At 47.4% G+C, this 13,487-nt stretch overlaps 1 protein-coding gene across 4 annotated transcripts in view; it reads left to right on the forward strand.

Moving 5' to 3' along the window:
* ANKRD17 (ankyrin repeat domain 17) overlaps positions 1-13,487 on the forward strand; it is a 331,682-nt gene that overhangs the window by 100,545 nt on the left and 217,650 nt on the right. For all 4 annotated transcript variants that reach the window (XM_082265183.1, XM_082265182.1, XM_082265185.1 and 1 more), the window contains exon 4: positions 12,524-12,671. In XM_082265183.1, coding sequence (XP_082121309.1) covers positions 12,524-12,671 — 148 coding nt within the window. The remainder of the gene's footprint in view (positions 1-12,523; positions 12,672-13,487) is intronic.

The following is a 13,487-nucleotide window of genomic DNA, read 5'->3' on the forward strand; positions in this document are numbered from 1 at the left end:
GGCAGAGGTTTTTTTTTTTTTACCTTGATATATACCTTGCTTACAATCACTTTAAGGGCTCTGTGCAGGGAAAATCAGCATCTGAACCCAGAGAAGGTGGAGGCTGATAGACTAGAGGTGAAATAAGGCATTACAATTACATTTAGAGTAAAAAAATTACTAGTATAATAGTATTGTGCATTATATTTAAAATTATTATATCCATGAAAATAAAGTCTCAGCTGTTAGTACTACTTTAATATATAAATGTTATTTTCCCCCCTCCACCCTTCATATAGCTTCATGTTTGACTCCCAGTTAAAATATCCTGCATATCAGATTTTTTTTATATACATACACATGATACAAGATATAAATACTTTCACTGTTTCACAGTAGAAATTATAGTAGTGATTATCTGCTGTTTTTTTTTTTTTTTTTACCATAAAGGGCTAGTTTTTTTTTTTTTTTTTTTTAACCCCATCATGACAAGTGATAAAAAAAAGCATGCTGCTGCTACTAGGTCTTATGCTGCCCATACATAAATGCAGTAAAATCGGATGAATGTTTTTAAAAATGTAGTTTGTGTATGGCCAGCATAAGTGACAGCAGGCGGAGGGAGCTTTGTATCAAGCTACCTGCCTATTAATAAGGGAGCGTGTCATTAATATTCTATAGCAATATGGTCTGAAAATTTGCAAAAAAGTGTTTCTCTTACGTCCTCCGACAGTCGCCGCCTCTCCATATTCGTCACTATGGGGTTATTGACCTTTTCTCCGTAGGAGTAGCTAGGCAACAGAATATGTCAATATTAAAGCTTTTAGCATATCCCACCCCCAGGGGGTGGTCCCCTCAGTCAATACCCTCCTGCTTCCTGTATCCATACCTCAGTTTCATTGTCTAGCTTTCAGGAGTTAGCTGGCTGTTTCTGTGCTGGGGCATTTTGTCTCAGCCTTTATCTTCTTTTTGATTTTATTTGAGTTTTTTTCTCTCTCTTTACATAGCTGTTACTTTTGTCAGCATTAGTTAGTTCTTCTGATGAAGAGGATCGTGCGGGCTGGGTCTCGGGCTGGCCCGCCTGGTCGCAGGTTGTGGGCCAGTGGCTTCCCAGCCTGCCATCGAGCGTTCAGTCAGGTATTTTTCCTGGCATATGTGAACGACCCATCCCTGTTCGCTGCAGGGATGCTGTGGTGAGGTGGCTACCTCACTGGACGCCATGCAGTTTCACACCGCAGTTCTACTGCGTCCTGGCTGCGACTCTCCCTGTCCCATGTGCAGTGGCTTGATCGCTTGTGCGGGTTCCCCACGCCATTCAGAAGGTAAGTGTACTCTGTGTGGGGATCTGTCTGTTTAGTGGGTGTCAGTCTGGGACTGTGTAACCCTGCATGTCTGTTCACACTATTGGGCTCCCTGTCTGGATGCTGCTGTGGGCTACAAGGAGGGGGGCTGTTATACACTGTTCTGTGTTACAAACTGTGTGATTCTCTGTGTGACATGCTGTATGTTGTAGGGCATGCTGTGGTACGTGTTTTGTGCAACATGCGGCGGCCGCTGCTGCGGTCCGCCATTTTATTAATAGCTGCAGGCATATGAGGGTTTTTTCTGTATGCTGGGAGCGGCGTTTTTGGCGCCAAGCGTCGCCATTTTGCCGGCGATCGCTCCGGCCTCATGTTAGCACTGCATTTACTTCCTCCCCCGGCGGCCATTTTTTTGTAGCCTTCCATAGGCTTTATAGGAGCGGCTTCTATTGCATCACTTCCTTTTCCCTGGGCACACCGATCGATACAGCAGCAGCATTGATCTCTCCAGGTTTTTACTCTCTTTATTCCTGTATTCCTTGCCTGAGTTTGTAATTTTCCCTGTGGGGGTCGGCTTGTGCTGGTGTGTGTGAGTGGTGGGCTGCGCTCGCCGCGCTTTTAAAGGGGCAGTTACCCTTTTTTTTCTCCTGCACACTTCTGGGGGCATGGATTCTCAGGAAAGCAAATTTCCTCCCACTTTGCTGGGAGGCCAAGGGGCTGCTGCTGTTCCCCCTGAGGGGGGCGATTTGGCCACCATTGTGGCTAACCTGGCTGCTCAGGTACAGATGCTTGTGGCTGTTCAATCCACTAAACGGCCCAGAGTTTCAATCTCCTCTGATTCAGAGGGCGATGGTGATGGGGCTGCTATGGCTGGGGTCCCCTTGTCGGGGTCCCGTTCGTCCCTGGACTTTGCAGGGTCGGAAGGGGAGGCAGAGGTTGAAGGGGTTGATGATTCTCCCCCTGGCTCGTCTGAAGAGCTTGCAATCCTGGATGAATTGGTTGCTTCTATCAAACAAACGCTGCATTTGCAGGATGAACCATGTCCTCCTGCCGTCCTGGCCTCTTATGGGACGCAGCGGAGACGCAAAATGTCGCAGGTTTTCCCTTGCACTGAGGATTTTCAGCGCGCTGTTAGTGAACAATGGCGCAATCTAAAAAAGCCTTTTGCTGTGCCCAGTAGGTTTAAGCTGCGTTATCCTTTCACGCCTGCCACTGACGAACGCTGGTGTGTACCACCTCCGGTGGATCACGCGGTGGCGGTTTTGAATAAATCCACTGCGATTCCAGCAGAGGATACCCCGGTGTTCCGGGACCCTACGGACAGGAGGCTGGAGTCTCTTGCCCGCCATACTTACTCGGTTACCGGTTCCATGCTGAAAGTTATTTTTGCTTCACTTATGGCAGCTCAGGCTGTCGCGGATTGGACGCAGGTGCTCAGGCGCGTCCTGGTGGCTGATTCTGCCCCGCTGACGACGGCTATGGTGGATCAGATTCATCAGGGTGTCATGTATTTGTGTGATGCGGAATTAGATGTAATTCCTTTTGGCTGCACGTGTGCACAGCGTGTCGGTGTTGACACGCCATTTGATTTGGCTGAAATGTTGGTCTGTGGACCAATCTTCTCGCAAAACTTTATCCAATTTGCCATATACGGGGTCTCGCCTTTTTGGCGACTCCCTGGATTCACTGATAAAGGGTATTTCTGGGGGTAAGCGCACTCTTTTGCCCCAGACTCACAAGTCTGTTTGTTCGTGGTAAGAAGAATACCTCGTTCAGACCCTCTCAGGGGTCCTTTCGGTCGCACTAAAAGGGCAAGCCCTTCAAAGGACAAGGCTCCCAGAAAAAGCCGTTGGCAGGTAAGCAGAAGTCCGGCCAGTCCAGGTCCGCTGCCCATAACCATGCGGCCTGAAGGGACGCCCTCACCCAGTTCTGGGGTGGGGGGACGTTTGCTCGGTTTTCTTCAACCCTGGCTGGCCCGCGTTTGGGACAGGTGGGTTCAGGAGATCGTTCGGTCCGGGTACAAGGTCGAGTTCCTATCTCGGCCGGCGAACAGGCTTTTTCCCTCAAACCTTCAGCTGTCTCCGGAGAGTTTGCGGGATCTGCACCTGGCGGTGCAGGACCTGCGGGCTCAGGGAGTGGTGGTTCCGGTGCCTCATCGGGACAGATTTCGGGGGTTTTATTCAAATCTGTTCACTGTGCCCAGAAAGGAGGGCAAGGTACGTCCAATTCTGGACTTCAAAGCTCTGAACAGCTTTGTGCGGGTTTGCAAGTTCCGCACGGAGTCCCTGCGCTCGGTGGTGGCTGCTCCTAGTTCCGGGAGAATTCATGGCCTCCATCGACTTGAAGGATGCGTACCTACACATCCCCATTTTCGAGGGTCACCAGAGGTACCTTCGATTCGCCATTGCGGAGGATCATTACCAATTCGTGGCGTTACCCTTCGGTCTCGCTTCGGCTCCGCGGGTTTTCACCAAGGTGCTTGCACCGGTTCTGGCCTTACTGAGAGCCCAGGGTATCTCAATCCTGGGGTATCTGGACGACATTCTGGTTCAGTCTGCAACCAGTCAGGGTCTGGTGAAGGACCTGTCCGTCACGATGCAGGAGTTTGGTTGGACGATAAACTTCCCAAAATCGACGCTGTGCCCGTCGGTTCGTCTTCCCTATCTGGGAATGATACTGGACTCTGTTCAGGCGAAAGTTTTCCTACCGGAAGACAAGCGCAAGACACTTCAGGACGAAGTCAAGTCACTTCGGGACGCTCCGTGCTCATCCCTCCGGACGGGCATGAGGTGTTTAGGTTTGATGGTCTCGGCCTTCGAGGCGATTCCCATTGCCCAGTTTCACACGAGGGGTCTCCAGGCGGAGATCCTGTCCAGGTGGGACGGGCGACCACAATCTCTGGATCTTCGGATCTCGTTGAGTCCTCGCACAAGAAGGGATCTTCTGTGGTGGCTACAGTCCCCGGCGGTGTCGGGGGGCAAGTCTTTTCGTCCACTTTCATGGACGGTGATCACCACGGATGCCAGCCTGTCGGGCTGGGGTTGTGTTCTGGGCGTTCTGTCCGCCCAGGGTACTTGGTCGGAGGGGGAGTCCTCCCTTCCGATCAACATTCTGGAATTGCGGGCGATAAATCTCTGCCTTCGATGTTGGACGGACAAGCTTCAGGGCCGTCCGGTTCGGGTGCAGACGGACAATGCCACAGCGGTGGCCTACATCAACCACCAAGGGGGCACCAGGAGTGCCCGTGCGGATCGGGAAGTAGCCGACATTCTGTCTTGGGCCGAGACGCACGTCCCGGCGATAACGGCAGTTCACATTCCGGGGGTGGAGAACTGGCAGGCGGATTATCTGAGCCGCCAGACTCTGGACCAGGGGAAATGGTCGTTCCACCCGGATGTCTTCCAGATGTTGTGCGCGAAGTGGGGTCTTCCGGATGTGGACCTGTTCGCGTCTCGTCTGAACAAGGTGGGAAGGTTCGTGGCAAGGACGTGCGATCCTCGGGCAGACGCGTTAGTGGCTCCGTGGCATCAGTATCGACTGATGTATGCATTCCCACCAATTCAGTTTCTATCCCGGTTCCTTCGCAGGCTGTCCTCGGAACCAAAAACGGTGATTCTGGTGGCGCCGGACTGGCCCCGCCGGTCTTGGTACGCAGACCTCGTGAATCTGGCGGTCGACGCTCTGTGGCGTCTGCCTCTTCGAGAAGACCTTCTGTCTCAAGGACCGATATTCCATCCTGCTTTACAGTCGCTGGCTTTGACGGCCTGGCTGTTGAAACCGAGGTCCTGAAGGATAGGGGTCTCTCCCCGGAGGTCATTCATACTTTGATCAATGCTAGAAAGGCCTCTTCGGGGAAGATATACTGCCGTACTTGGAAGGCCTATTTTGCCTGGTGTGAGTCCAGGGGGTTTTCCCCTCGCTCATACTCGGTGTCTAGGGTGTTGTCTTTCCTTCAAGCGGGTGTGGACCAGCGTTTGGCGTTGGCCACGATTAAGGGTCAGATTTCTACGCTGGCCGTTCTTTTTCAACGCCCTGTGGCGTCTAATTCTCTGGTTGGCACTTTTGTTCAAGGGGTGCGACACCTGGCCCCTCCTCGGAGGGAGCCTTTGCCTCCGTGGGACTTGAACCTCGTTCTGTCCGTGTTACAACATGCTCCTTTTGAAAAGATCAGGGAGATCTCGTTGCCTCTGTTGTCCAAGAAGGTCGCCTTTTTGGTGGCGATCACTTCGGCTCGCAGAGTATCGGAGCTGGCAGCTTTGTCCTGCAGGTCTCCATATCTGGTGCTCCACTTGGATAAGGTGGTCTTGCGACCTAATCCTTCTTTTCTTCCGAAAAGGATCTCGGAGTTTCACCTCAATGAGGACATTGTCTTGCCTTCACTTTGCGCGAAGCCTAAGCATCCGAAGGAGGTGGCCTTACATTCCTTGGATGTTGTTCGGGCGATCAGGGTTTACCTGTCGGCGACTAAGTCTTTTCGCGAGACGGATTCCCTCTTTGTCCTTCCTGAGGGGCCTCGGAAGGGCTTGGCGGCGTCGGCTTCTACCATCGCCAAATGGATCAGACAGACCATTGAACAGGCATATGCTTTGAAGGGAAAAGTTCCCCCTATGCCTGTGAAGGCGCACTCTACGAGATCTCTGAGTACGTCTTGGGCCTTTCATCATCGGGCTTCTGTGGCCCAGGTGTGTAAGGCGGCGACTTGGTCGTCCGTTCACACCTTCTCAAAGTTCTACAAAGTGGATGTTCAGGCATCGGCAGATGCTTCCTTTGGCCGCAAGGTTCTTAGTGCGGCAGTACCTTTAGGGTCCCTTGTTTTTTTGGGCCCTTGGCTGTTTGGGATGTTTTTTATCCCTAGGTTATTTGTTCTTCCTGGGTTGTTGCTCCTGTTGAGCAAAACTTTATTTTCATGTTGCCCAGTTGGTTTTCTTAATTTGGTAAGGTTCCTTTCTCTGATGTGGGTCCTGCGTTGCCTTGGGCGCGGCTGCGTTTCCCACCCCTCATGTTTTTGCACTGCTTTGGGACGTCCCCATAGTGACGAATATGGAGAGGCGGCGACTGTCGGAGGACGTAAGAGAAAACGGAATTTTTGTAAAATCTTACCTGTAAAATTCCTTTCTCTGAGTCCTCCGACAGTTGCCGCCCCCGCCCCTCTTTTGGGGTTTTTTATGTACTCTGCTGCTATTCTACTGAAACTGAGGTATGGATACAGGAAGCAGGAGGGTATTGACTGAGGGGACCACCCCCTGGGGGTGGGATATGCTAAAAGCTTTAATATTGACATATTCTGTTGCCTAGCTACTCCTACGGAGCAAAGGTCAATAACCCCATAGTGACGAATATGGAGAGGCGGCGACTGTCGGAGGACTCAGAGAAAGGAATTTTACAGGTAAGATTTTACAAAAATTCCGTTTTTTAGGTCTTTTAAAATTTTAAAAATTTTGGTCTCGGAATCTGATGTGTACCACATTTAAACCTCTAATAATATATATATATATATATATATATATCTGTCTCAGAGTGGATTATATATCCAACTATATAGCTGGATATTTATATTTACCACTGCATATAGATATTGAAGAATATTAACTAAATTATACACCAACCTTTTTTTTGTTGAGGTTTTTAGCCGATTAGTTGGTCGATTATTGTTTTGATTAATCGATTATGAAAATAATCGTTAGTTGCAGCCCAAGTTCAGGATGATGTGCAGTGTTAGTTTTCCGCAAAACGTAGCGCTTTGCTTTTAGGCCAAAAAGTTCAGTTTTGGACTTATCTGATCAGAGCACCTTCTGCCACGTTTGCTGTGTCCCCCACATGTCTTCTCACAAATTGCAAATGGACTTCTTATGGCTTTCTTTTAACAATGGCTTTCTTCTTGCCACTCTTCCATAAAGGCCAGATTTGTGAAGTGCAGATTCTCCTGTAGAGAGATTCTCCAACCTGAGGTGTGAATCTCTGCAGCTTTTTCAGAGTTACCATTGGCCTCTTTGCTGCTTCTCTGATTAATGCCCCCCTTGAAAAAACTGAAGGTTTTGCCATGGCCTTTACAATCTCCTGACCTCAACATAATTTAAAATCTATGGATAGACCTTATGGATAGACCTTAAAAGACCAGTGTGTGACAGACAGCCCAGAAATCTCAAAGAACTGGAAGACTTTTGTAAGGAAGAATGGGCAAAGATACCTCAAACAAGAATTGAAAGACTCTTGGCTAGCTACAAAAAGCGTTTACAAGCTGTGATACTTGCCAAAGGGGGCAGTACAAGATATTAACTCTGCAGGGTGCCCAAACATTTGCAGACTTCATTTTTTTGTTTTCTGTCATTTTGAAAGTGTCAATGATGGAAATAAAATCAAACTTTTGTTGACATATAAGAATGTCTAATCTGTAATTTGATGCCTTTTCGAGATTTTTCCATCTTTCCTTGGCTTCTTTATGCACATTAATACAAATTTTTACCTGGGGTGCCCAAGCTTTCGATCACCACGGTATACTGTGATTAAATTACACACAGGTAGACTCTATTTGCTAATTAGGTGACTTCTGAAGGCAATTGGTTCCACTATATTTTATTCAGGCTGAATACAAATGCACGGCACACTTTTTTTCAGATATCAATCTCTACCTTTTGCCGACTCACTATTGCTGCTGTCAGAATCATCCTCAGGCGAGTGTCTCCTGGGCGCCGCCATCTTTCCCGGGTCACGTGCTCTGTAGCTGTCGCGTGTTCCGCACTCTTTGGCGATCCGGCAATGACGGGGCTGGTGATGGTGGATCGTGCTGTGTGTGAGTGCTGTCTGATGTGTCCTGGATCTTCTGGGATATACAGGTGAAGTGCTGTCTGAGGCATCCTGGTTGCTGGATCTTCTAGGATATTCTAACAGCAGTCTTTTGGGGTTGATCTCCCACAGGATTACAAGGCTTTCCATGACCACTGTGAGAGCAGCGGTCATGGACATCTGGTAAGAAGCCAATCGGCTTCTTTTGTGTGGTGCAGGTTCTTGCTGTTCCAGTCTCTCACCAATATTATAGATCACTTGTCAAGGTGTCTCTTTGTGGATTTGAATGCTCCATATGCCATCTTAGAAGTGGACTTATGCTATATGGTGGACTGTATATAAAACTTCTCTAGCGCTGCATTTTTTGTTTTAAACTAAACTGATATATGCCTGTCCCTAAATTTCACATGGAGTCCGTGGAATCTGTCATCTTTCATCAGATCCGCTGAATTCCTGGCATTAGTGGACGTCCAAGATGCCTATCATCACATCACACTAGACGATCTGCTGCTAAAAAAACACAAATTCTGCAACAGTTTTGTTCTCCAACATTCGAAGGATGATCGAGCATCTTAAAATTTTCAGATGGGTGAGCAAGTTCAAGAAGTCTGCCCCTCCAGGCTTCCTATCTCCTGTAATACCTAGAACTTATATTAGACGCAGTCAAGGCCAACATTTTCCTTCCCTAAGAAAATTGCTTCTCTGAGATCCTCCAGATGCCCCTCAACTTGCTTCTTCATGAGGGCTCACGATGTCATGGTGGCCTTTGAGGTGGTTCTCTTTGTGCAGTACTGTGCCAGACCTTTGCAACTTAACATTATCCTGATAAGGGACAAACAGATCCCTTCTCTAAATCGCCTACTATCTCCCTCACATGGTGACTCTCCATCTCAGACCTAAAATCTGGGAAACTGTTCTTCATGGGAGGTGGTAAAGACAGATGACAGCCTGTCAGACTAGGGTGGGTTTCTCAGTTTCTTAAGGGGTAACTCCACTTTCGTGGGGAAAAAAAAATCTATAGTGTATACAATTGACACAAGTCATATTGTAATTGAATGTTATTAAATATTACCTTTCTTTTTCAATCTGTAGGTCCGTACATTTCTTTAACCACTTTACCACCGGAGGATTTTGCTGTCTTACGTCTGGGCCACTTTTTGCGATTCGGCACTGTGTGACTTTAACTGACAATTGCGCGGTCATGCAACGCCGTACCCAAACAAAATTTACGTCCTTCCCACAAACAGAGCTTTCTTTTGGTGGTATTTGATCACCTCTGCGATTTTATTTTTTTATTTTTTGCGATGTTTAAAAAAATATTGTTTTCAAAATTGTCGCATTTTTGATTGGTTTGCGCAAAAGTTATCACAGCTACTAACTACGGGAAATTTATGTCATTTTTTTATTGTTTTTTTTTTTAACTAGTAATGGCGGCGATCTGCGATTTTTTTGTTTTTGCGGGACTGCGACATTGCGGCAGACAGATTGGACTCTTGACTGACATTTTTGACACTTTTGGGGGTACCAGTGACATTACTACAGTAATCAGTGCTATAAATATGCACGGTTACTGTAAAAATGACACTGGCAGGGAAGGGGTTAACTTGGTGATCAAGGGGTTAATGTATGCCTGGTGCTTACTGACGTGTGTGGGGGGAGGGGACTGTGTGACACAGACACAGATCGCAGGTTCAGCTATGCTGAATCCTGCAATCTGACCCTTCCTGTCACTTAGGAGATCTGCCCGCTTTGTTTACACAAGCGGGCGGATCTCCCCACTCGATCCCCGACGATCGGGGAAGAGCAGCGGTGATCACCGCCTCTCTTCCCCTGGCCCGACTCCCGCTGTGACTGAAAACAGTGGGAGCGAACCTCCGGCGGGGCACGTGCGCCGCCGAGAGAGGGGAATGTCTGGTGACGTAGGTCTACGTCGCCAGACGATAACGAGCCACTGTGCCGCAGTAGCAGCACAGTGAGCAGTGCTATAGTGGTTAAAATGCAATGCAATATGGCTACCTAAATGTGTTCTGTACACAGAATATGAACACCCCCAGAAACATAATTTCCTGCTTGTACAAATGGCTCACTGATTTCCCTGATGTCTGCTGTAGGATACAAGTCAGATTTTGGGCATCCCTGTAACAAAAAGTTAATTTTTGGTGAGATAGAAAATCATGTCTAAAGGGATGCAGGCCCAGCAGCTTTGCTCATTAATGTCCCGCAGGAGCTGCAGGTGATTTGATTATGAAATCACTCCCATTAGATTCACTTTCCCACATGGACACAGACACACAGGGATTTCCTCAGAATAAGAAAAGGTAGAAATCTGCAACATTTTTTTTTCTTTTTTTTTTAAGTCCTTGTAATGTACATAGATCACCCAGAGGGGAATGATTTTTTTTTTCCCCTCAACAAAAGTGGGCTTGCTATTTAACTGTTTTTAGGCAAATAATTTGGTCCCCATAGGAGTTGTCACACTATCAGTATTGTGGAACTGAGAGTCATAAGACTGCTGAGGCCTGCATAAACCAAGTCAGGCAGCTCAGAAAGAGGCAAGACTTATTCTCTCCTGGGCACGAAAAACACATTCCAACATTCAGCTGTGTACATATTGGGAGCAGAAAATTGGCAGATGGACTTCCTCAGTCTACTTTACTCTGAGATCTTCCTATTGCTCTTCCAGAATTGGACAACACCAGATGCAAACATTGTGGCCTCCAGTTTCAATTAAAAACTGTACTGCGACTAGATCCAGGGATCATTTCATGGACTCTGTTCATTCTGGTGTATGCATTCCCTCCAGTGAAGCTTTTCCCTCCACTGCTCCACAAAATAGGTGGAACGGATTCCGGCAATCCTTATTGCCCCAAGTTGGCCTAGAAAAGTTTGGGGCTTGGACATACTCAGGCTCCTGGCTGATGAACCTTGGCCTCCTCCCAAACAGGCATGACATCCTGTCACAAGACCCACTATTCCACCCTGCTTCTCATTTGCTAACATTAACAGCATGACCATTTTAAAACCCAGGAACTAAAGGATAATGGCATTACGTAATTATGTTTTCCACCTTGCTCAAAGTGAAAATCTACTTCTCAGAAGCTCTACTATCGCACTTGGAAGGCCTATTTTCGGTTCGACTGGTTCTAAAGCAGGCACCTTAACTGTTTTAAGTCTACTTCTCGCATCCTGTCCTCCAGTCTGGTCTAGACCAGCATCTGACTCTTAGTATTCCAAAGCAGGGGTGCTCAATCTTTTGAAGAGCAAGAGCCTCTTAAGTGATGTAGTAATCGGTCATGGGCCACAATGAACTATGGGGTTTTTATCCCCCCCCCCCAAACTGCAGATGTGAATTAGCCCTTACTGGCCTGAGCCCCTATAAAGCTGCTTTCACACTGATGCAGCTGCACCAGGTGTGTTATAGGAGAAGAGGTTTGAGGGGAATAAATTTTTTTTTTTTTTTTTTTTTTTTTTTTTTTCTTTTGCAAACCGTGTCAAAACTTTAATAAAAATCTATTTGAAAAAAATAATGCTGGCCATAGATGATACGATTTTTGGCACCTGTGGTGGAAGGGAAGAAAATTGCACGATTCCCCCATCTACACAGTCAGTGTGGGTGGGGAATACCTCCTGCTCCGCTATTGTATTCTGCCAGCGGCGGAATGAGGGAGCATTCCCAGCCGCCAGAATAGAATAGTTACTGCTAGCAGCTATAGCCACTGGCAGTAACCGTACGTAGAAAAATCAAATATGCTGGTTGTACCCAAGTTGATTGATCAACCTGGGTACAATCTGCCCATGCATGGTTTGAACCTCGGCCGGTCCCTGCTGAACCTGCCAAGATTCAAACATTCTATGGCCGGCTTAACTCAAGGCATAACCTATTGTGGTCTATTTTTCTCATTGGGGAGGTTCGCCTTCTCAGTTTGTGCTGGTGACCATTCTTTCACCAAAAGTGAAAGTTTTAGTCAACAAAAAAGAAAAATAGAGGGGCAATCTTCCACTTCGGACACTAGTTCTAGTGTTTTTTTTATCAGTTTTCCCTCACACATGGCAAAAAAAAAAAAAAACCTGACATAACCCTCCCTTACGCAAGTTAACCCTTTACCGTATTCAAAATGGGGGAAAAAGTTTTACCCTCAGTTCTATTTCAAAGTTTCCTTTTTAATATAAAACTAGTGAATGATGGGTCTTGCCCTTAAACAATGTTTTATTTTTTATTTTTCTGCTTGCTACTTTGGATTGCCTTCTGAGCAGTCGAAAGGCATGACTGTAAATATCATTCCGATGTGTAAAACTAATGGGTTTATGTGTGGATTTAACATATAGGGTGGGAAAGAAAGACGAGCTGTTAGATCTGCCTGAAAGTTGCAGGGGTTCTGTGTGTGCATGGGGAAAGCTTTTAAGATTTCATTTTTGTATTACTATTTCCTATCTTCATTAGCTGCTGTTTTTTACTTTTACAGCCGCAGTTTAGCAGAAGCTTGCTCTGAAGGAGATGTGAACGCTGTACGGAAATTATTAATTGAAGGTCGAAGTGTAAATGAGCACACAGAAGAAGGGGAGTCCCTCCTGTGTCTTGCTTGTTCTGCTGGATATTATGAACTTGCACAGGTAATAACTGTTGATGCAAATGGTAATCAGTAATGGTTGATTAATAAAAAGTGTATAAGGGTAAAGTTTAAAATGTAAATCCTCTCTAGCTAAGCGTTGCTAGAATTATGCCATCTTTACTGTATTTCTTTTACAGTATGTCCAAATCTGTCCCTGAGGCCTGGCCTCCCCTCTGTATGCCTAGTGGTGCCGCCATTTTGTTGTAGCCTGTGTATTCCTATACACAGCGCCCATGTTTGTGTAGGCCATGTTTGTGTAGTCTAACGGCTATTTTGCTGTGGTTTGCCATTGAATATAGCAGCGGCCATGACAGTGGAGCCCCGTGGGTGGCGATTTTAGCAGTGGGAGCCCTTTCTCATCACCTGGTTTGGACTCCTGGATCATTTTTACTTTGTGACCGCCGCATGTGTAGTGCTGTGTAGTGCATTATCCTGGTGGCTGCAGGGTTCTTGTTTCTGCAGGTGGTGAGTCTGGTGGGATGCTCTCCCTCTCTGCTGAGGACCGCTTGGTGTTTTGTGCCTGGCGACTAGGTGGTGATGCCAGCGCGGTGGGGGTTGTCCCTTAGCAGTGTGTTACTTTTTCGTGGGGTCCCCCTGGTGACTCATGGAGTCTTTGGAACACATTTCCCCACCTGATCCCTCCTCTGAGGCTGCGGGTCCCAACCATCCATCCATGTATGCACGGACGGCGGTCCTGGAGTCCCTTGTATCCCGGGTGGAGGTGGCTTTCAGGCGACGGGCAAGCAAAAAGCGCCCCCCGCCTTCCCCTGCCTTAGCTGACTAATCAGATCCTAAATCTGATTCGGCCAGCGTGGAC

The sequence above is a fragment of the Pelophylax lessonae genome, assembly GCF_965119305.1.
Source record: "Pelophylax lessonae genome assembly, chromosome: 1".
In the NCBI taxonomy this organism is placed as follows: domain Eukaryota; kingdom Metazoa; phylum Chordata; class Amphibia; order Anura; family Ranidae; genus Pelophylax; species Pelophylax lessonae.